The sequence below is a fragment of the Callorhinus ursinus genome, unplaced genomic scaffold (genome assembly GCF_003265705.2).
Source record: "Callorhinus ursinus isolate GAN/ISIS: 27379988/994484 unplaced genomic scaffold, GSC_fseal_2.0 scaffold20, whole genome shotgun sequence".
In the NCBI taxonomy this organism is placed as follows: domain Eukaryota; kingdom Metazoa; phylum Chordata; class Mammalia; order Carnivora; family Otariidae; genus Callorhinus; species Callorhinus ursinus.
In genome coordinates, this window is record NW_027397082.1 from 1,737,639 (window position 1) to 1,760,342 (window position 22,704).

The window sequence follows — 22,704 nt, forward strand, 5'->3', positions numbered from 1 at the left end:
AGGTAATTCTAAATGCTGACAAAGCAGTAGGGAAATTTTTTAAAACACTCTTCTCCTGGATTAATTCAAAGCAGGCGGCTTACATTCTTGAGAGGAAAATGAAAACCATGATTCACATTTTAGGCATAAAGTACACAGATAATTAATCAAGCTTCATCCAAATCTCTTGATGCTTTTTATGTTGGCTATTCTAAGGCAGCACTGTTTTCCAACATTGCCTGCTGACATCCAGAGAGAAGTTCTACTTGTTCAAGAAAGAAACAACTATGGTAAACTAAAACAGGTTTACCTTATAAACACATGGCTCTCACAGGCAATAAGAGGTCAAGGTGACCAGAGAACCATTGGGAGAAATGTGCCAAAAAAGACATTTTGCTCTGAAGATGGGACCAGAAGAAGGGTGGAGAAATTTCTAGATGAACACCAACCACCATGATGATGGTGCTCTCTGCCTGCCAGGCACCACCCTGCCAGAATTTATTCCTTGACAGTTTCCAATAGGTACTATTTTTATCCCCACTTTGCAGATTCATTAACTTAGAAAGGAGAGGTTGAAGTAATCCAAGCAGAGGTGGAGACAGTATCTGATGCTCAGTCTGGCTCCAGATCCTGGGATCCCTGGCACGAGGCTCCCCTGCCTCTGACCATGGGTCTGTTATGACCAAGATCCATGGCAGGCGCAGTGCGCAGGAGGCCAGTGTGTGAGTGGCTGCGGACAAAGCTGTCACCCCACCCAACCCCAGCAAGACAGCAATGGAAACAAAGAGCCACTCGAGCCAGGAAGGCCTGGACTCCCATTCTACCTCTGCCACCTACTGGCAAATGACCACAGACAGATCACTGACCCCGCCCTGCCCTTCTCCACCTGCACAGGGAGAGAGTTAATAGCACTCACTTCATGCTGGTGTTGTAAGGACTAGATGAGCTAATTGCACACAAAACGTAAGAACCTTACCCGGTTGCAGGGTGCAAATGTAGGATTGTTATCACTTATTTCTGAAAGTCATAAAGCTGCCTTTCTTTTAAATATCCTATATTCGGACTATTTGCTAATCTCCATAGAGAACTCACCAGGTCATCCAAAACAGTGATGTGGAACAATAATCGGTAGACTATATTTTGCAAAACCGACTTGACAATGAAAAATGTAGTCACTGAAATTATTAGGCTGTGCTGTTCTCAAGCTACCCTGATGAATTTTTTTGTGAAAGTAAAGATACTTTCTGATGTTGAATAACATATTTCTTAATATATTCATTAAGGAGGTCATTCTGATTTTAGGCATGATTTTTCACTTTTTAGATTTTCTTGAAATGAATTAAATGTGCTTATGCTAAAAAAAGACCCTCACCTGGCACAGTGTAAGCATACAAAAAGAAAGAAGCTATTACTCCTAGAGAAGCATTTTTAAGTTAGGGCTGCCCCCGAGGCTGGAGAGCCAGCAGCGAGGTCTGCACAGAGGAGGGCCCAGCTGGCCCCAGGCCACGCTGCTCCCAGATGTCTTCACTCCATTTTGTGTCCCATCTCTGAGCACTGTCATTCTTCCCATGCAAACCCCCACTCCACCGTACCCCCCTACCTCCTGGCTGGTCCTTCTGCACTGCCAATTCCCCATGCCAGAAGGACTGGCCCTGTTGCCTCCCGACCTCCAAGGCCCCTGATGCCCACCAGTGACATGGCCTGGGCTGGTGAGTCAGGCCTGTGCCACTTCTCATCTCATGATGTTCTCGGGCCTGGCTCAGTACGGGACACAATCAATGGGACACCATCAATGCACATCTGAAGCTACAGGAGTGAAGGAATGGAGGTGATTTCTACACCATCTGAAGTGAGGGCACTGGAGTTTCTGCCCCCATGTCATCCACTTCTGCTCCCAGGACAAGAGAACAGGGTCAAGGAAAGTGCTGTGTCACCACCCACAGATACTCTGTCCAAAGTGTAGGTATTCTCAGTGTGACAAGCAGGATCCTCCAGCTTTTAAAGCTGGACTTTATTAAAAACAAACAAACAGAAGCAACTACCCCTGAACTTTAAGTTCATCTCACGTCAGCCAGACCATGAGGAGAGGACAGCCTTGAAGGCATGACTCACTTGTCACCTCACGTGCTCTAGGTCTGTGCACACTTGTCACCTCACGTGCTCTAGGTCTGTGCACACTTGTCACCTCACGTGCTCTAGGTCTGTGCACACAGCCCTCCCACATGTGCCACAGCAGTGTGATAAACTCACACAGAGGAACTGTCAGGACTTCCCATTTTCCAGCTTTACTGAGATCTAATTGACACTGTGTATGTTTCAGGTGTACAACGTGTTGGTCCGATACACTTACACACTGCAGGATGATCATTGCTGTAGTGTTAATGAACACCTCCACCATGGCACTGAACCATCATTTCTTTTTTGTGATGAGAAGACTTAAGGTCTACTCTCTTAGCTGCTTTCAAATACATAATACAGTATTGTTAGTTACAACCACATTGGGTTTCTAGAACTTACTCATCTGATACCTGGACAGTGGTACGGAAAACCAATGTTGGCCAAAGGACCTCCTTTTGAGCAAGAGTTTGTTTTGATAAAAAGCAGCTCTCCTCACCAGCTGCCCTCCAGAGGCTGTTTAGAAACACAACTGCAGAGACGCCTGGGTGGCTCAGTCGCTTAAGCGTCTGCCTTCAGCTCAGGTCATGATCCCAGGGTCCTGGGGTCGAGTCCTGCTTCGGGCTCCCTGCTCAGCGGGGAGCCAGTTTCTCCCTCTGCCTGCCGCTCCCCCTGCTTGTGCTCTCTCTCCCTCTCTCTCTCTCTCTGACAAATAAGTAAGATCTTTAAAAAAGAAACAAACAAACAAACACAGCTGCAATCAACTGGTCCAAACAGGATGGGGAACAGACAAGCCCGAATGTGCAGAGCTCACGTCTCAGGAGGAGCAACAGAAGTCAGCTGCCCCAGCAGCCTACGGGGCCAGGAGTCAAGAGACTGAGGTTCTAGGCTCAGTTCTGCCCCGGAACAATAAGGATGATCTGAGGGAGGCCCTCTGTCAAAGAAGATGGATGAGACAATGCCTAGAGCCAGGTCAGGTCGGACACTGGGTATAATATAATCCACTCAGTGGTGCCTTCTGGTAAAATGTCAACGTTCCATTTGCTCCGTGTGTGTCTATCCCCTTCATGTCCATGATTTCACAAGGGTTGTCAGGGTCATCTCATTATCAGAAAGCCACACTACCAATCCCTTCACTTCCCCTCTGCACCCAAATCCGCTGTGAATTGTTCTAATTCATAAAACACTCAATTTAAATTTTTCACAGAAAGCACTTTCATCTGATTAGCCGTGTGACACTGGGCATGTTCGTTAACCTCTCTAAGCCTTGGTTTTCTCATCCAAAAATATGAAGAATTATAAATTTCTATCTCACGGGGCTATGTGAAGGCTTAAGGAGTCTAAAGTGCTACAGCACACTGCCCGGCATATAGTAAGTGCTCAATAAATATCAGTTGTTATCATCATCATCCTCCTCCTCCTCCTCCCCCCCAGGGCCAAACCACCCCAGTTTGCTACTTTCAGAAAACAGTATGAGGATCTTTTGTGTAAGGAAAAAAATCAAAGCAAGCCATCTATGTTTCATGTTATTTTTCATAAGTGTTCCTATTTTTAAAGTCCAGTTTAATATGTTCTCATTACATGACTGAAAATCTTTTCATTGGTCCATAGAACTGAATTAAAGCACAACACATTCAGGGACCAAGTATTTCCATCATAAAATAAAAAGATAGATGTGGGTCTTCTATATAACTCTGTCATCAGTATTATATATATTCATTCAGGGCTGATATGTTCAGACAAGATAACACAGCAAAGCAAATTCTGAGCCAAGCCCTGGAAAATAAAGATAGGATTTCAGATAGGCAAAGAAGAGGCCAGTTGAATGATGACTCAGAAAAACCACAAAAATATTCACGGGTAAAAGTAAAAATCAATGGATTTTTAAAAAATATAATTTTATATATTAAAAAACATGAACATTGTATCCAAGAAAAATTTGCAAAATCTTTTTAAAGAGACACCCAGTTCAAGATGGTTGACTGAACCCATTCATTTTGTCTCTCTTCCCTCACAAAAAACATCACTGAAAAGAAAGAAAACATAAAGAAATCCATAGCCGGTCTGAAGAGCCTTAAGGGGTACCAATCAGCAAAGCAGAAGAGGGGGGAAAAGAACTATGAAAAAGAGAAAACAGATAGAAATAAAATACTGGATAAAATAACAAATGTGAAACTTCCCTGAAAAGGAGTTTAGCCAGAGAAGGGAAACCTAAAATTCTGTGTACAAATTCCCTTCAAATTATTGGCTAACTCAGACACTGCAACATGTAAGACAAGACTCCAAGGACCACATTGGAAAGTAAGAGCCACAGTCTAAAAGTGAAGCAGAAATTTCAGCAGCTAGCCAGTGCCAGGAGATAGAGTTTGGACTTGAAGTTTTTCCAAGTTAGACTTTCTACTGAAACCTCAGAAGAGCCAAACTACAGTAATTTTTTAAAAGCACATCCCAGAACTAAAGGGTCCTAGGATCAGAGGCAAAACCAAGACAGACTTATACAAACACAGTCTAGAACCAAGGTTCTAAGGATGAAGGTGACCCAACAGTAAATTAACTTCCTGCAAGAACAAAATTCAACAGGTTTAGCAGACAATAATGATCTAGCGTCTCTATAATGTATGATCCATAATGTCTAATATGCAATAAAAAATTACTACACATACAAAGGAAGCAGTAAAATATGACCCACAATCAACAGAAGAAAACATCAGAACCATAGATCACCCTGATGTTGGCATTAGCAGAAAAGGGCTTTCCTTTTTTTTTTTAATTTTTTTGTTATATTAATCATCATACATTACATCATTAGTTTTTGATGTAGTGTTCCATGATTCATTGTTTCTGCATAACACCCAGTGCTCCACGCAGAATGTGCCCTCTTTAATACCCATCACCAGGCTAACCCATCCCCCCTCCCCCCTCCCCTCTAGAACCCTCAGTTTGTTTTTCAGAGTCCATCGTCTCTCATGGTTCATCTCCCCCTCCGACTTACTCCCCTTCATTCTTCTCCTCCTGCTATCTTCTTCTTTTTCTTTTTTCTTAACATATGTTGCATTATTTGTTTCAGAAGTACAGATCTGTGATTCAACAGTTTTGCACAATTCACAGTGCTCACCATAGCACATACCCTCCCCAATGTCTATCACCCAGCCACCCCACCCCTCCCACCCCCCACCACTCCAGCAACACTTAGTTTGTTTCCTGAGATTAAGAATTCCTCATATCAGTGAGGTCATAGGATACATGTCTTTCTCTGATTGGCTTATTTCACTCAGCATAACACCCTCCAGTTCCATCCACGTCGTTGCAAATGGCAAGATCTCATTCAGAAAAGGGCTTTCCATTATAAATACATTAAAAGATTATAAGGAAAAGATGAAGAGAATGGATGCATAAGTAGAAAACATCAACAACAAGAACAAAAGTAACACTCTAAAAAAGAACCAAATGGAAATTCTGGAACTGAAAAATATGAATATCTGAAATAAAACATTTATTGCATGGGTTTGGCAGCAGAAAAGACATAGTAGAAAATAAAGAATAGGTGAATTTGAGATAAGTCAGTAGAAATTATCTTAAACCGAGCCACAGGGAAGAAAGAGATAACAACAACAACAAAAAAGGGGAACACAGCATCCAAGACTTGTGGAATAATATAAAGCTGTCTAACATCTACGTAATTGAAAAACCAAAAGGAAAGGAGAGAGAGAACGGGGCAGAAGAAATACGTGAAAAAATAATGTCTTATAAATATTTAACTGATGAAAGACATCAAACCATTGCTCTGAGAAACTCATGAACCCAAGCGGGAAATATACAATGAGACCAACCTAGACACATCATAGTCTAATTGCTAAAAACCAAAGGTGAAGAGAAACTCTTAAAAGCAGCCAAAGAGAAAAACACATGACATTCAGGAAAGCAACAATGACCATGACAGGTGACTTCTCATCAGAAATAATGGAATCTACAAGAAAATTCCAAAGCCATCTCTAAATTGCTGAAAGAAAACTGTCAACCTAGAATTCTACATCCAACAAAAATATCTTTCAAAATAAAGGCAATTTTAACAGAACAAAAGCCAAGAGAATTAATTTCTAGCAAATATGCCCTACAAGAAAAGCTAGAAGGAAGTTCTTCAGGCTGAAGGGATATAATGCTAAGGAAAAACCAGATCTGAAAGAAGTAATAAAGAGCACTGGAAATGATAAGTATGTGGGTATTTTTGTATAATTTCTATAAAGGTATATTGATTAAGACAAAAATAAACGTTTTATGTGACTTATACATAGAAGTGAATTCTATGACAATGTATCAAAGGCACAAGGAAAGAAATGAAAGTCTTCTGTCATAAGATTTTTACATTGTATTTGAAATGGTGTAATATTGACAATGGTGATAGGTAAAAAACGTATATTGTAATCTCTAGAGAAACTGCTAACATTTTTGAAGAGGTGTAGCTAAAAATACAACAAAAGGGCGCCTGGGTGGCTCAGTTGGTTAAGCAACTGCCTTCGGCTCAGGTCATGATCCTGGAGTCCCCGGATCGAGTCCCGCATCGGGCTCCCTGCTTCAGCAGGGAGTCTGCTTCTCCCTCTGACCCTCCCCCCTCTCATGTGCTCTCTCTCTCTCATTCTCTCTGTCTCAAATAAATAAATAAAATCTTTAAAAAAAATAATAAAAAAATAAAAAAAAATAAAAATACAACAAAGGCGTTAAATGGAATATTAACAAATATTAACCTAAGAGAAAAGAGAAAAAAGGGGACAAAAAACAGATAGTGCAAATAAAAAACAAAGAACAAGGTGGTAAACTTAAACTCAACCATATCAATAATTGCATTAAATGTAAGTGGCTTAACCACTCCAATTAAATGGCAAAGATTGGCTATATTGGATAAAATGAAAAGGTATAACTAAATGCTGCTTATAAGAGGCATACATTAAACATAAAAATACAGATAGGTTAGAAGTAAAAGGATAAGAAATATATTCTGTGCGGACATTAATCTAAAGAAACATAATGTAGCTATGTATTATATTAGATAAAGTATACTTCAAGATAAGGAATATTAACACAAAGATGAAAGCTTCCTAATATTAAAAGGTTCATCAGAAGGAGATAAAATTTAAGAACACTAACCTGAAGTATAGACATAGGAATTCTGATGTCCAAATCACTAAAGGAAAAAAAGGAGGGCAGCAAAGAAAACTTGAACTATTCAGCCAGAAGAAAGAAATTAGGGGGAAAAAAACAAAAGCACCACAAAAAGAAAACACAGAATAAGCTAGCAGCAATATGACAAAATATTAGTAATTTCCACAAAAAAATGCAAATGCTCTAATTACCCTAGTTTGAGAGGTAGCATATCTTCACATTAAAAAGACCAAATTAGGGGCACCTGGTTGGCCACTCTTGATCTCAGGGTCATGAGTTTGAGCTCCATGTTGGGTGTAGAGATTACTTTAACAAAGACAAGACCAAATTAAGAAGAATGAATTTTTAAAAGTGAGAATATAGAGGATCTGAATAGTACAGTTAACTTGCTTTAATATATTTAGAGCTCTGTACCCCCCAAACACAAACTATTATGTTCAAGCTATATAAATTTACAAAAACTTGACCATGTATATGGCCACACAGGAAGTCAGAACAAATTATAAAACACAGAAATCACACAATCCACTCTCTCTGATCTCAATACAATGAAATTATTGTGTCATTATCCCCATATTGAAGACCAGGGAACTGAAGCACAGAGATAAAATAACTTCCAAGTTCACAGAGACAGTAAATAGAAGATTAGTGCTTTGAACCCAGGCATCCTGGCTCTGGAGCTTGCAGTCTTAACCTCTGTACTACATTGTTCCCAGAAATAAGGGGCCATATACCTTAGAATTGAACTTGTAAGAGAATTCACTTGCAATTCCATGGACAGAAGGAAATTTGCATCTGATAATAGTTATCACTGAAAAGCAATGTCCTTTTCACAACTGAAAAACCATATACAAGCAAAAATTTAAATCCTCTACCTCACTCCATAAATAAAAATAAATTTCCAATATATTAAAGAATTAAAATTTAAGAACAAAGTATAAAATACTAGACAATACAGAAGAATGTTCCTATTTTAGATGAAAAAGGACTTTCTAAATAGGACAGAAACCCTGAAACCATAAAGGGAAAAACTGATAGATTTAACTACATAAAAATTAAAATGCGCACAATAATAGAAATAGCAGGGGTGTCTGGGTAGTTCAGCGGGTTAAGTGTCCAACTCTTGATTTCAGCTTAGGAAATGACTTCAGGGTTGTGAGACTTAGCCCCACTCCATGCCCAGCATGGTGCCTGCTTGGGGTTCTTTCTCTCCCTCTCCTTCTGTCCCTCCCCATGCGAGCACACACGCTCTCTCTCTCTCGCTCTCAAAAAAAAAAAAATTAAATAATAGAAATTGCAAAGAAATTTAAAAGTCAACATAGGGGCACCTAGGTGTCTCAGTCGGTTAAGCATCTGACTCTTGAACTTGGCTCAGGTCTCGGTCTTGGGGTCGTGAGTTCAAGTCCTGAATTGGGCTCCTTGCTGGTCGTGGAGAGTACTTAATAAGATAGATAGACAGACAGAGAGATGATAGATAGATAGACAGATAGATAGATAATATATAGATAAAATAAAAGTCAACCACAGACACAGAGAAATATTTGCAACACATGAAAGAAGAGATTCATATCTTTAAGGCATAAAGTACTCCTACACATCAGTAAGATAAATTTAAAGATCTTATAAAAGCATGGATTAAGGGAAATGATATTTCACCAAAGAAATACAAATTGACCAAGAGACACATGAAAAGATGCTCAATATCACTCATCGTCAGGGAAATGCAACTCAAAACCACAATGAGACAGCACCTCACACCTGTCAGAATGGCTAAAATCAACAACAAGAAAAAAGTGTTGCCGAGGATATGGAGAAAAGGGAACCCTTGTGCACTACTGGTGGGAATGCAAACTGGGGTGGCCATTGTGGAAAAGAGTATGGAGGCTCCTCAAAAAGTTAAAAACAGATCCAGTAACTGCACAAAATATAAAAACACTAATTTAAAGGGATACATGCACCCCTATGTTTATAGCAACATCATATACCATAGCCAAATTACAGAAGCATCCTCGGTGTTCATCAATAGATGAATGGATAAAGCAGATGTGGTATATATATGATGGAATATTATTTCAATAATAAAAAGAATGAAATCTTGCCATTTGCAACGATGTGGGTAGAACTAGAGGATATTATGCTAATCGAAATAAGTCAGAGAAAGACAAATACCATATTATTTCACTCATATGTGCAATTTAACAAAACAAATGAGCAAAGGAAAAAGAGAGAGAGAGAGAAACAAACCAAGAAACAGATTTTTAACTATAGAGAACAAACTGATGGGTCACCAAAGGGAAGATGAGTGGGGGATGGGTGAAACAGGTGATGGGGATGAAGGAGTGCACTTGTTGTGATGAGCACCAGGTGATGAATGGAATTGTTGAATCACTATGTTGTACACCTGAAACTAATATAACACTGTATGCTAACTATACTGGAATTAATATTAAAACTTAATAAAAAAAGAAATAAAAATTGCCAATGCAAGAGTGAAAAGATGCAAATGTTATACTCTGTCCTGTGGTATAAATATAAAACTTTCCCAACATCCAGCATTGGCAAGGATGTCAAAAACAGAATGTAGGCATGTATATATCCCTTTGGATGGACAATTTGACAGTGTCCATCAGAATTTAAAATACACATGGCCTTTGACCAAGAAATTTCATTTGCAAAAGTCTATCACAGCAATATTTTAACAGGTGCGCTACAGAGTGTAAGCACAATTGCAACATTGTTTGCTGTAGGAAAAAATGAAAACACCTGAAAATTCCATGAATAGGTTAATATGATGAAACCCTGCACAGCCAGTAAGAAGACTCAAGTAGATCTAAACTAAGTAAAAAAAAATTTCAACTATAGATAAAATGTGTTCTCAGTTTTTATTAAATTTTTATTTTATTTTATATTTACTTATATTTTTATATGTATATATTATATAAAATATGTAATATATACATATATATATATGAACTACAGCTAAGCACAACATGGATGAATCTCAGAAATGTGCCAAGCAAAATACTCACACAAAAGAGTACATACTGTTTAAAAGTTTGACGTTAAAAAGTGAAAGGAGGGGCACCTGGCTGGCTCAGTTGGTAGAGCATACAACTCTTGATCTCAGGGTCATGAGTTTGAGCCCCATGTTGGGCAGGGAGCCTACTTAAAAAAAAAATTGTAAAAAAATAAAATAAATTTTTTAAAAAATGAAGGGAAGGAAATGGCACAGAGGTGAAGCAGTTCCTTACACTTTTTGTACTGTTTTAATTTTCACAACTATTTTATAATTTAAAGATAACGTTTAGGTGAGGAGAAACATTCATTCCCACCACACACATGCACTTTTGTGTAATCCTTTCTAATATTTGCACAAATCAAACATATTTCCCATAGATTTGATTCTGAGATCGATTCTTGTATAGTACTTTTCCCCCTCAACTATTACACCATAAAATGTTACTATGTTTCTTCCTGATTCTCAAAATGATTATTTTAAATAGATATATAGTATTCTCTTGTGTTCATAATTTATCAAACTATTCTTCAAGGGTTGACCATTTGAGTTTTATTTTATTTTTATTTGACAAATATATTTGCTTTGTATGGAATACAGCAATGAATATCTTCTTACATGAGGATTTTTACATTTCTACCTCAGTGCCTCAACATATTTTTCTAAGAGTTGTAAGTCAAAGGGCAAGAATAATTTCACGGCTGTCTATGCACTGTAATACCACTCTTCAAAGGGGTTATGTCCATTTACAATTCCACCTGCGGCCTCGGATCACAGCTGTTGTTAATCTTTACTTTCTGGTTTTCCTTTCAATATTTTAGTTGCTATTAAATATAGAAAGGTGGAGGGGCGCCTGGGTGGCTCAGCTGATTAAGTGTCCAACTCTTGGTTTCAGCTCAGGTTGTGATCTCAGGGTTGTGGGATCGAGCCCCATGTCCGGATCCATGCTCAGCACGGAGTCTGCTTGAGATTCGGTCTGTCCCTCCCCCTCTGCCCCTCCCCCACCATTCTCATGCTCGTGCTCTTTCTCTCAAATAAATAAATCTTTTAAAAAATATATAGAAGAGAGGCACCTGGGTGGCTCAGTCAGTTAAGCGTCTGCCTTCGGCTCAGTTCATGATCCCAGAGTCCTGGGATCGAGCCCCGCATTGGGCTCCCTGCTCAGCGGGGAGCCTGCTTCTCCCTCTCTCTTTGTCCCCTACTCCTGCTTGCTCTCGCTCTCTAGTGCTCTCTCTCTCTCTCAAATAAATAAGTAAAATCTTTAAAATATATATATATATATATATAGAAAGGGTGATTTTCGACACATTCCCACTTCAGATATTTCTAAAGCAATCACAAAAGGATCACCCCGTGCCCTACCTAAGGATATTTCACTAGCTTCTTTTTCCCCCCACAACAGGAAACTTCTTTATTGATTTTTCTGATTATGTATGAAAGTAATAAATGTTTCCTGTAAAATAATGTGGACAATAAACAGTATGAAGAAAAAAACAAATGTTATACAATCCCATCAGCCCAAAATAACCACCATTAAGATTTTGTTGTATATCTTTATAGCTCTTTTTCTTACAGATATAAACACGAATTGATTCTATTACACTACCACATTAAAGTAGCATTATGCACACTTCTGTAACCTACTTGTTATCACTTAACAACAGTTTATGGCTATCTTCCCATGTCAACAAATAGTTGTCTACAACACTAATTTCAACGGCTGCGCATTTTGTCCTGGCACAATAAAAAGCATGTGCTTATATGCAATGTTATTTTATTGTTTTCAGATGCATATTTTGCATTTCTATGGAAGGCACAGTTTTAAAGGTGTATTAGTTATTTGTATACATGTTAGTTCCCTGTGAGTTCTGTTGCTCACTTTTCTTTTAAAGAGCTCCTCTCTTTTCTTATTGATTGGTAAGAGCTTTCTGTATAGGAGGAGCATTGATTCTTAACTCTGTAAATTAGGACAATAATATCGCCTTCTGGGAGGTTGCAAAGATTAAATCATCTAAGGTGTGACAAGTGCCTAGAACAAAGTGGATATACAGTAAGTATTAAAGCTTGTCTTCTCTTCTCCCTCCACACCAAAGTGAAGATATACGTCAATTAAAAGATACATACGTGTGTGTGTGTGTGTGTGTGTGTATGCCATTTCTTTTTCTCAGTGATTTCTTGGAAGATTATTCAGAATACTCCCCCAAAACATCCTAAATCCTAGTTCAAGGCTCAGCTCTCCTGTGGTGCTGACAGCTGCATTCTTATTATTATTCCATTGTGATATTTTTTTCATTGACCGCCAAATCCACCTCCCCACAGGAAGGAAGATGAAGCAAGGGACGGAGACTGGTTTTAATGCTTCCTAGGTGCCAGTTTCGTAGCAGGCATCTGTCACACATTACATTACTTCAACTTTACAGCCTCCTGGCAGGTGACACTCTTGTACCCACTTTACAGATGAGAAAGCTAGGGCACATCTTTATAGGCAGCAGTCAGGAAATGATTCCAAAGCCTTCACGTTGACTAGGGTGCCACGCGGCCCGCCCGCCTGCTGAGTGGGGACCCAGCTCTTGGCTTCCTCATGTCATTCACGAGGCCCACCACAGACTCTGCCAAAATAGCTGCTCAACAGATGGGAGATTAAAGCTGAATACAGACTACATCTCTATTTCAGAAGTAGAGCTAGACAAAGAAAGGCCAAATCCTTCTTTAAAAACCTCAAATGAATAACCTAGCATTTCCACACCTAGGTATCCACCCAACAGAAATTACAAATTATCTTCACCCTAAAAACAATAGCAGCATTACGCTTACTAGCCCAAACCAACCAATAACCCAAATGTCCACAAACAGTAAAATAGGTAAAGAAAGAGGTACAGTCATGCCATGAAATGCTCTACAGCGATAAGAATTAACAAACTACAGCTAAGTGCAACATGGATAAATCTCCAAAACATGCTAAGCACCAACAGTCACACAAAAGAGGTCACACTGTGTGATTCTATTTACACGGAGTTCAAAAATGATGTTCGAAGTCAGGGTGGTGGAGCCCCGGGGGGGGGGGGGGGGGGCTTGATGGGTAGACTGCATTCTGAAGCCGTGCGATTATAAATCATGCATTTTTTCCTTGTGTATATTATTTTTAGGTTGAGCTAAATGCAATTCTTCTTTTTGTAGGTCAAAACAGTCAAATATCAGCAATTGCATATGGTTCGAACTAATACTCTAGTAAAAATGTGTTTAAAACCCTCTGGCAAAGGAGAAAAGAACTATCTAGCATTGACTGGCAGACTGCTACCTTTCTGAAAACCAACCTAGATGCTCCTGCAGCTTCTGATCCTGTTTTCATTCCTTCATCTTTGGCGGAGACAGAAAAACAACTCATCCCTCACCTCTGTAGGACAGTTTTTCACGGTCACACACTGAAAGACGGTGATGCGGCCATCCCTGGGCTCAGAGCCCCAGATTCTCTCTGCCTCCTGCTTGCCCATCCCGGACATTTCCAAGGTCCTCAATACCTCTGTGCCTTTAGTGGACTGATGAGAACACACTGGCAGGTGTGGTTCTGTGTGAATCCACCGCTTCGCTGTGAACCAGGGCTTCTAATTCATCCACGGAACACCAAGATTGTATTTTTTAAGGAAATAACTATGACTAAGATGATTTTCATATTTAAAAACACTATCATAGAAAAATAGAGATAGGGAGCTTTTATGAGCCTTGTGTGGGTCATAAAAAGGCATAATCCCTATAACTAATTGAGATAACTTTACCTACAAGTTATGAAACTAGTGATCTCCTTTTTGCCATGTTATAAGCATTTATCTCCCTGTGGCAAAACATCATCAATTCTCAGAATTCTGGGTTCAGCAGACTCACTTTACAGTGGCAAATAATATTTCAAACAGAAGGCTGCTTCATTTATCAGATGACAAGGCAGAAGCCTCCCCGGAGAGGGGAGAGGCGCTCGGCACACTCAGCCCAGCACCAGCTGGGAGTGGACAGGGTGTCTGATGGAAAACTCCCTGTGCCGGACTTCTCACGGAGCCCTGGGTGATGAACACAGACTCGGAGGTAAATGATGGGAATGCAGCATTTTCCTTCCACATGGCCCAAGGCAATTTTGCTAATACCCCTTCTGATTCAATGTCCTACAATCACTGTTGTAAACGGTCAGTTGATTTAAGTGACCGATGAGAAAATACAATGCTGAGACCACCCCTTCATTAGACAGTGAGCCAGCCACACTGCTCTACAGGGGTACGACCCACTGAATGAGCTCATGGCAAGTTACATACGTCACTGACGGGGGCTAAAGGGAATCCTTTGAAATATGTCTAAACAAGTTTATTATTTTAAAGAAATCCTGTAGTAAGTCATTTGGAATCAGAGTATCTTAACTACCTATAGTGTCTCTCTTTAGTGTACATTATGGATTCATCTTAATAAAAGGACAGTGGTCATAACATTACCATTTGCTGAGCACCCGTGATGAGCTGAATACACTCTCATTTAACACTCTCATTCATGGGTACTGCTAATATTCCTGTCGAACAGATGGGAAAACAAGGATCTAAGCTGGTTAAATCCTTAACTGAAAGGCTCACACAAACCAGGATTCAAGCCTTGGAAACCGGTGCCAAAGGCCACAGTCATGACCACGGTGCTACAAGGCCATTGAGACACTTCCTATAAGTAAGAGATTCAGAGGAGTGGGGAGAAGGCATCTAATTTTTGTTCTGTGTGCTGCAGGCACTTAAAGCATCTTATCTACTAACATCCAGTGAAGTTCAGTATTGTTCCCACTTCCCACATGAAGAAATTTGAGATTCAGAGATTTTAGGCAACTTGCTAATTAGTGGGCACAGCGAAAATCCAAACATAGACCTGCCTAGCTCCAAAGTCCATGGGCTTTCATTGTCCCACTTTGCCTCAGATGACTCTTTGTTTCTAGAGAGCAAGCAAAACTATTCCAGGCATATTAGCCAGATGGAACAGACTTGTTTTCCCGTAGCTAATCAGTCCGCCACATCGTCGTTAACACAGAAAGTTTCCTTCTGTCCCACAAAGCCCACTGCCAAAGGCATGACTCTCCAGGACAGCTATCCCACTACTCACATGCTGCAGCTCTGTCATCGCAACACGCAGCCCCATGCTCGCCACCGACAGAGAAAGACAATGACATCAGTGTGCCACATGTCTCCTGCTAATGGCAGGGGTTTGGGAAGGGTAGTCCCCTGTGTGGCCAGGAAGGAGAAAAGAACGACGAGACCCTCCTACCACAAGAGGGTGTAGACTGCATGCTAGGAGTTCCCCAATGTGGGGGGCAGAAGGAGCCCCTGTTAAAAATGCCGATTCCCACGGAGCCATCCCAAATGTTGATTCAGTTAAGTGTGAACTGAGCCCCAGGCAATTCCGATGCAGGTGGTCAGCACACCGCCCTTGAGGAAGCCTTGTTCTGCCCTGCGGCCGATCTCTCTGAGGCCTCTGTGACCACCAGAAATTGAGTGCAATCTGGGGAGCACTAGTGAAGCAGCGACCACGTTCATGCCAAGGAAGGCTGGCTGGGAATATAAAGAAAGCATCGAAGATAATGATACAGCCCCAGCCCCCACCGTCCAACAGTTAGCAGTCTGGAACCAGACATGGAGATGGCTGACCACAACCCAAGGCAGAATAAAACACAGGCCCCCTGAGGGGAAATCGGAGGGGGAGATGAACCATGAGAGATGATAGACTCTGAAAAACAAACACAGGGTTCTGGGGGCAGGGGAGGATGGGTTAGCCTGGTGATGGGTATTAAGGAGGGCACGTTCTGCATGGAGCATACAACTGGGTGTTATACGCAAACAATGAATCATGGAACACTACATCAAAAACTAATGATGTAATGTATGGTGATTAACATAATAAAACACACACACACACACAGGCCCCCTGGGAGCAGAGTAGGGCACAGCGATGGTGGAAGAGCTGGGGACTGTCACTGACAAAAGCAAACGGGGCCTCTGTACCGAAGGGAGCTATCGCTTTCCACCCCTGGGCAGGTGTCTGAGCATGATGCTTTTCGTTTCAAACATCCCTGGGCTTCCCAGTTACTGCTTCCAAGGGAATGTCCACGCTTCCTGGCAGGGCCCTGAGACCATCCACATTCTCGTCCCAGACTCCCCTCCTGCCCCTCCTACCAGCCTCCAAACCCACGCCCTGTGCTGAGGCCATACCTGGCGACCTGATCCCCACCCGAAATATGCCTCGAGACCTCCTGGCCTTGGCTCCAGGACACTCTGTCCGCAGGAACGTTCTCGGGCCAGGCCCTGCACACCTGCCCCTCGATGCTCAAGACTCAGGTGAGCTGCCAGTTCTGGGCAGCCTTCCCTGGCCCCTGTCTCCTCCTTCTCCCCCCTCCCAGGACTCTGTACTCCCTCCCTCTCAATAAACGGAGCACTTTGTGCCAACTACCATAACGGACCCTGGCCTACAGCCCTAGACAGGACTCTGAGGGGTAATAATGAAAGATATGTTCCTTTCTGTCAATACTCCAAAAACCTACCTGACAGCCAGTGCCCTCAAGCAAATCACCTGGACTGGCGAAAGTGCCAAGTTTCCCTGGGTCTGTTTGGAATCATACCAACCAAAGTGTACCCATGAAGGCGAAGGAAAATAGCCAGCACAAGTGCCTGCAACCCAGAAGAGGCCAAAGAAGCATCTATCTGTCAACTGGATGAATGATAAAAATGTTTGAAGGCAAAACTTTCAAAGCCAGTGATTATACTGGGGAAAATAACAGCGGTCTACCGTGTGCTCACTCGGCCAACCTGGAGCTCTCAGAAGCCCGCTCCCCCTCCCAAGCCTTCCTTCTTCAAACATCCCCAGCACCCAGCACAGGCCCCCAGCACAGGAAGTGCTCCAAGAAGGATGCAGGACTGTTCTGAGTTGAGGCAAACACCAATCATTACCTCAGCAACCCAGTGTCCCGAGCAGCCCCACAGCTCCTAGAGGGACATCCCAGACACGGGGCCCCCCGGAACCCCAGAGGGGACAGAGAAGGAGGGAGGGAGGGACTGAGGACCCCAGGGAACCCAGGTTCATGGGTGAAAGAGGGAGATCACCTTCCCCCTCCGTCAGCATTTCTGATGGTCGTCGTACCTCCAGAGCCCTTTCTGCAGTGCTAGGAATAAAGGGTTTTCCAGACAAACTGATGTCCTGGAGGCAAGGGCCAACAGGTGCACGAGCGTATCGGCCACCGGTTCTTTAATACTACCACTTAGGTTCTGACCTGCAATTTTCTCTCCACATCTCACCCTCTGCGCTCCAGAGACCTAAGGAAGACCCTTCAAAATCTGTAACGTCCTAAATTCCATCTCTTAGAGAATGAGAATCTCAACCACTACCCCTCCCCCTTTGAAATGTCACCCTAAGAGCCCGATATGAGAACCAGAGTGACAGCCCTTCCCACACATCATTCCAGGCCGTTCACGTGCTTCTCCAGAGACAATGGGTCACGTAAGGGGATGACTTCTAGGTTGCGGTCACTTTTGCTCTAGTTTCTGGAAGCCTGGGGCTAGACACATTCTATCTCAGCAGCTGGCAGCCTGGAGACGTGCGGTCAACCACCTGCTCGGACCCGGACTATACCTCCTGCTAGCTGAGTATCTTCAGGCCAGCTACTTACCCTTTCTAAACCTTGGTTTCTTTGTAAAGTGGGGAGAACATCTCAAGTGAGACGAGACAAGAGAAATCCCATGGAATGCCTTTTGCACAGTAAACCCTTGAGTGCCCCCACGCCGGCTGTTATTTTTTTCTGAAGCACTATAGTGAGGTGGCGGAGAGTCCAGATGATGCAGAAGGAGCATCTAGATTTAGATCTCAGAGCTGCCCTTCTTAGCTCTGTGACTTGGGCGGTTCCTTAATCTGTCTGTGCTTCAGCCTCTTCAGCATGAGCGCCACTGCCAATATACCCCTCCATCAGGTGTGTATAAGGCTTAACTGGTATGCGTGATCGTCTTCATGATTGCCTGGCACATAATAAACCTTCAATACATGGCACTTACATACCGGCAACGGTCGTACAAGGGGAGGTAATACACTACTAGTTGTATGAAAGAGCTCATAAATGTTTCGGGGGATATGTGAAGGGAAATCTGAAAACAATATAAATATTTGCATACCCCTGGGTCCTTTTTTTTAATCTGATGATTCCCAGCAGCAATCAAACCAGGCAGCCTACAAGCCTACCTCACTTTATTTCAGCATTACTCACACACACATTCACCAGATATACTACCTGCCTTCAGGGCTGTTGACTGACCACCTTGTGTCCACGCTGTGCTTGCTCATCAAGGTCCAGTCAGTGCTGGCTTCGCCTGTCCACAAACGCTCACAGGATCTGCGCCGGCATCTTGGGTGGCAATAGGACAGAGACAATTCACTGGCACTCCTTCTCTCTGCTCTGCCCAAGGTCCACAAGTAAGAGCACTGTGGGGCCTCCAGGCCACAGCTTCCGAGCACGAAATGCAGCCTCAAGGCTACACATTATATTTTGATTTTTCCTAAACACTGGGGTCCTCTAACCAATTTATTTCCTGTTAGGTTAAGCTTTCCGTGCCAGCCCTGATTTGCATTACCCGTTACTAATTTTCTTCCAGGTGGTCTGAATTTCTTAAGCAGGGCTGCCCAAAAGGCATTGGATGATCTTACGAGGGTTTCCTGGAGAGTATTCTCTTAGGATCCTGAATCACCAAACCTCAGCACTAAACCTGGTCTAGAGACAGAGAACTGGTTCCCTAAGGAGAAAGGAAAAGCATATAACCATATAACATATAACCTACGACCTAAGGGTCCAAAGCTGCATTTCATTAGTGCTAACTTCAAACTCCCAGGAGCAGGTGGGCATCAGGCGGCGGGATCCTGCTCTCACACAGAGCAAATATAATCCAAGAACAAGCGCGTGCACAGGTGATATTCCCCCAGAGGCACAAGTTGGCAAAAGAAGCAAGGTACCTTCCCCGAAAAAAGATTATTCTCTTGTCCTGAGAAATAGGGTACATACACCAAGGAGCAGCAGATGATGGATTTCACAGCAGCCACAAAAGTGGATTCAGCTTGCCCAGAGGGAATTTCTCCACCTACTCAGGTGAGGCCCTGCTACTGAGACCACCATCTTCAGGAGCAGAGGGGGTACGAACCATTGAATCTTGCCATCAGACAAGCACCGGCAAAGGGAAGAATAAAACTTCCCCCAAAAGTCAGCCTCTGTCATCTCACATCTTTTCTTATCTAAGAAAACAAAGGGTCATCTGTATCTGTGAGCGCCCAGCCTGTCCTTCCGGAAGCGGTTATCTGCTTGATGATAACTGCATCTGAACATCCAAGATTCACACCTAGGGGGTCTCCCAGCGATACCAAAGCTGGTCTTTGCGGGTCAAAGAGCCACACGTTGGACACACTGTTAATATGTCCAATTGATAGGAAATCAGGGAATCATCCAAAAACACCATCAGTGCCCAAATGTTTCCCTTTGGGTGAGAGCAGATCCCCCTAATTAATAAAAGGGGAAGTTTGGAAAAAAGAATATACACCGCTTGTCTGATTTTTACATAACATTCTTTGAGGAAGCAAAAAGCACGTAAAACAATAATTATCACATTTTCAAATCCACTGCACAGACCATCATATATTCGTAAACAGCTCATAAATGTTTTGGGAGATATGTGAAGGGAAATCTGAAAACAATATAAATATTTGCTTACCCTTGGCCCCTTTTTTTTAATCTGATAATTGCCAGCAGCAATCAAACCAGGCAGCCTACAAGCCTACCTCACTTTATTTCAGCATTACTCACACACACATTCACCAAACAAATGTTAAAATGCTACCATGCACTGAACACTATTTTATCATTTCTATCACATAACAATTTAATGGGATTTAGCCTATCTGCCAACTGGAAACTGTCCCCATCTGATCACACAGCTATACTAGTTTTAATGTATATTCCAAAGGTAGAAAAATCGAGTAAGAAAAGGGAAAATTGTTTCTTTTGTTTTCCCAAATGCATCAAAACCCAACTGAAGTTCTCATTCCTCCTTCCCACTGAATAACAGCAGTGTTTAGTCAGAAGCTGGGAGAGGGGGCTTGCCTGCATCTGGGGGAACTCACCGCCCTTTATGATAGTGTGAATAAATACTCTGGATGAATTTAATCCCTAGGAAAGAAAAACATGCAAGAAAGGGTCTTTCTTTCCATGTGTCTACCCTCGGCTGCTGGAACAGAAGTCAACTCACAGCCTCCCACCTGCCATCAGTGACTCCAGATTGGGGTAGGCATCCAGCGAGGGCCTCCTGTTTGGAATGGCTGCATGGGCTTTTCCAAAGAACCCAGCAAGTCCAGAAAGTTCATGCAACCTCAATATTTAAAACGTGTCAGAAGACAGCCATGGGCAGAGGGGGAAAGAACTCATGTAGGGTCAAGGGCAGGTGTGGCGCCTTTGTGACAAGAGATCAAAGGGACGGTGGAGTGGATCTGAGCCGCGGTGTGTTCAGGGTTTGCATCTGAAAGGCAGAGGCAGGACAGCTCCCTGCCGCTTGGGGCCAGGAGGCCGGTGGGTAGCGGGTCCCCCGGGCGCCCTGGGGTTCAGGCATCTCTGAAAGAGCCTGCACTGGAGCCCCCTCCTCTTTCCAAATTCGCTATTTCCAGGTACCAGCCCCTTGGGGTCACCAGGGGCATTTCGCTGCTGTCCCCAAGAGCCCCCGCCCGCACTGAGCTCCGGGCGTATGGAGCCCGTACCTCGGGCTGCGGCCCCGGACTTCCCGAGCCTCCGCAGCAACAGTTTTCCAGCCGGAGAACTACCGCCAACGTCTCCTTAGAAAACGCTCCCCTGCACCCTGGGGCACCAAAGCCAGGGACACGGAAGGAGATGGAGCCTGGCCCCGGGCACGGCGAGGGGCCATGGGAGAAGGGCCAGGAGGAAGGACTGCAAACGTCGGGCTCAGAGGATCTCACCCAACGAGAAACTTCCCGAAGGCGCGAGCGAGACTGCGCGCCCGCTTCCAGGGGAGCAGCCCCGATTCCCCCGGCAGCTGGTGCGCAGCCGGCGACCGGCGCAGGCGAGGGGACCCGAGCGGTGGCCGGTCCCGCTCCCTGGAGCGATGGGGGTGGCGGGGGGCGAGCCTTAGACCGGCTTACGCGGGTCCCTCCGCACCCAGGGTCCCAGAAAGAGGACCAGGAGGGTCCCGTAGGACACACCCCGGGCACTGGGCGGGGAGGACACCTCGAATCCAGGCCCCGAAGGGACGCGGTGGCGCAAACAAAGTTGGGGCGCAGAGACGCTCGGTCCGTGGGTCCCCGCGTCCGCGCGCCCCCAGCCGCGGCGCGCCACTACTTACACGAAGACCCCGAAGAGCAGGGCTCGGACCCCGATCTCGATGGCCAGCTCCCGCATGATGCGGCCGGAGCAGCTCCCAGGGCGGCGGCGGCTGGTGCTCTCGGCGGCTCTCGCAGCTCGACCGGCGCCGGCTCGCCAGACCCGGGGCGGCGAGGGAGGCGCGCTCCAGGCCGCGGGCGGGGGCGGGAGGCGGGCGCCGGGCGGGGGCGGGCGGGCGCTGGGGAGGGCTCAGCCCAAACCACCCGCCGCGGGCCAGGGGGCTCGCGGACGCCGCGTCCCTCGCGCCGGCCGCTTCCCGCCCCGCAGCCCCGCGCCGAGCTGGGGGCGCCCCGGGGACTCCCCGCGCCCTGGCGCCGAGCGCCGCCTCCGCGCCCTGGTCCGCGCCGTGCGCCCGCAGTCCCGGGAGGGGAGGGGAAGCCCGGGGAAGCCCCGCGGCCGCCGCCGCCTCCCCTGCGCGCTCCCCGGCTCCCTCGCCAATGGGCGGCCCCTGCGCTCGGCTCCCGGGGCAGCGCGCTCGCTGGGTCCCCGCCTGCGGCTGCTCTGCGACTCCAGGCTCCGCTTCCTTCTCACGCTGTCCAGCCTCGGGCTCCCGGCTCACGCCCGCACGTGGACAGGCGGCCGAGGCGCGCTGGGGGACTCTCGGGCCCAGGAAGCCCCCGCCCCCCGGCACCCTTTACGCCTGCTGAACGGAGCTCCCTCCCTCCCGCTTTTTGCTCTCCCTACCCCTTTCCGACCTGTAATTCTTCCTTTTTTTTCCTAAGAAGTTCCCCTGAGAACACTCTCAGGCTTCGTTTTGCCCTCAGGAACTGCCAGCCAGGCTCCAGCGCCCTGGCACACAGACTAAGGGCAAAGGTGACCCTGGCTCCTCGCCAAGCCACCAGCGCCAGGCAGCCCCCGGGATGGGGTTCCTACGACTCCCACTCTCAGCATCTTCGGGCTGCTGCGCTGTGAAAATCAAAAAAGAGACTGGCACAATTCCCTGCCCGCGACAGGCCATCCGGGTCGCTCATCGCTGATACAGCATTCAGTCCAGAGCACCTGAGGCAGCTGGGGC

General features: G+C 44.7%; 1 protein-coding gene across 4 annotated transcripts in view; it reads right to left on the bottom strand.

Annotated features, from left to right (window-relative positions):
• PLPP4 (phospholipid phosphatase 4) overlaps positions 1 to 22,704 on the bottom strand; it is a 155,754-nt gene that overhangs the window by 98,936 nt on the left and 34,114 nt on the right. For 2 of the 4 annotated variants that reach the window (XM_073904536.1, XM_073904535.1), the window contains exon 4: positions 7,237 to 7,273. In XM_073904536.1, coding sequence (XP_073760637.1) covers positions 7,237 to 7,273 — 37 coding nt within the window. Of the gene's footprint in view, positions 1 to 7,236; positions 7,274 to 21,651; positions 21,809 to 22,704 lie in introns of those variants that run through there. The other 2 variants (XM_073904537.1, XM_073904534.1) reach the window with 1 other exon arrangement.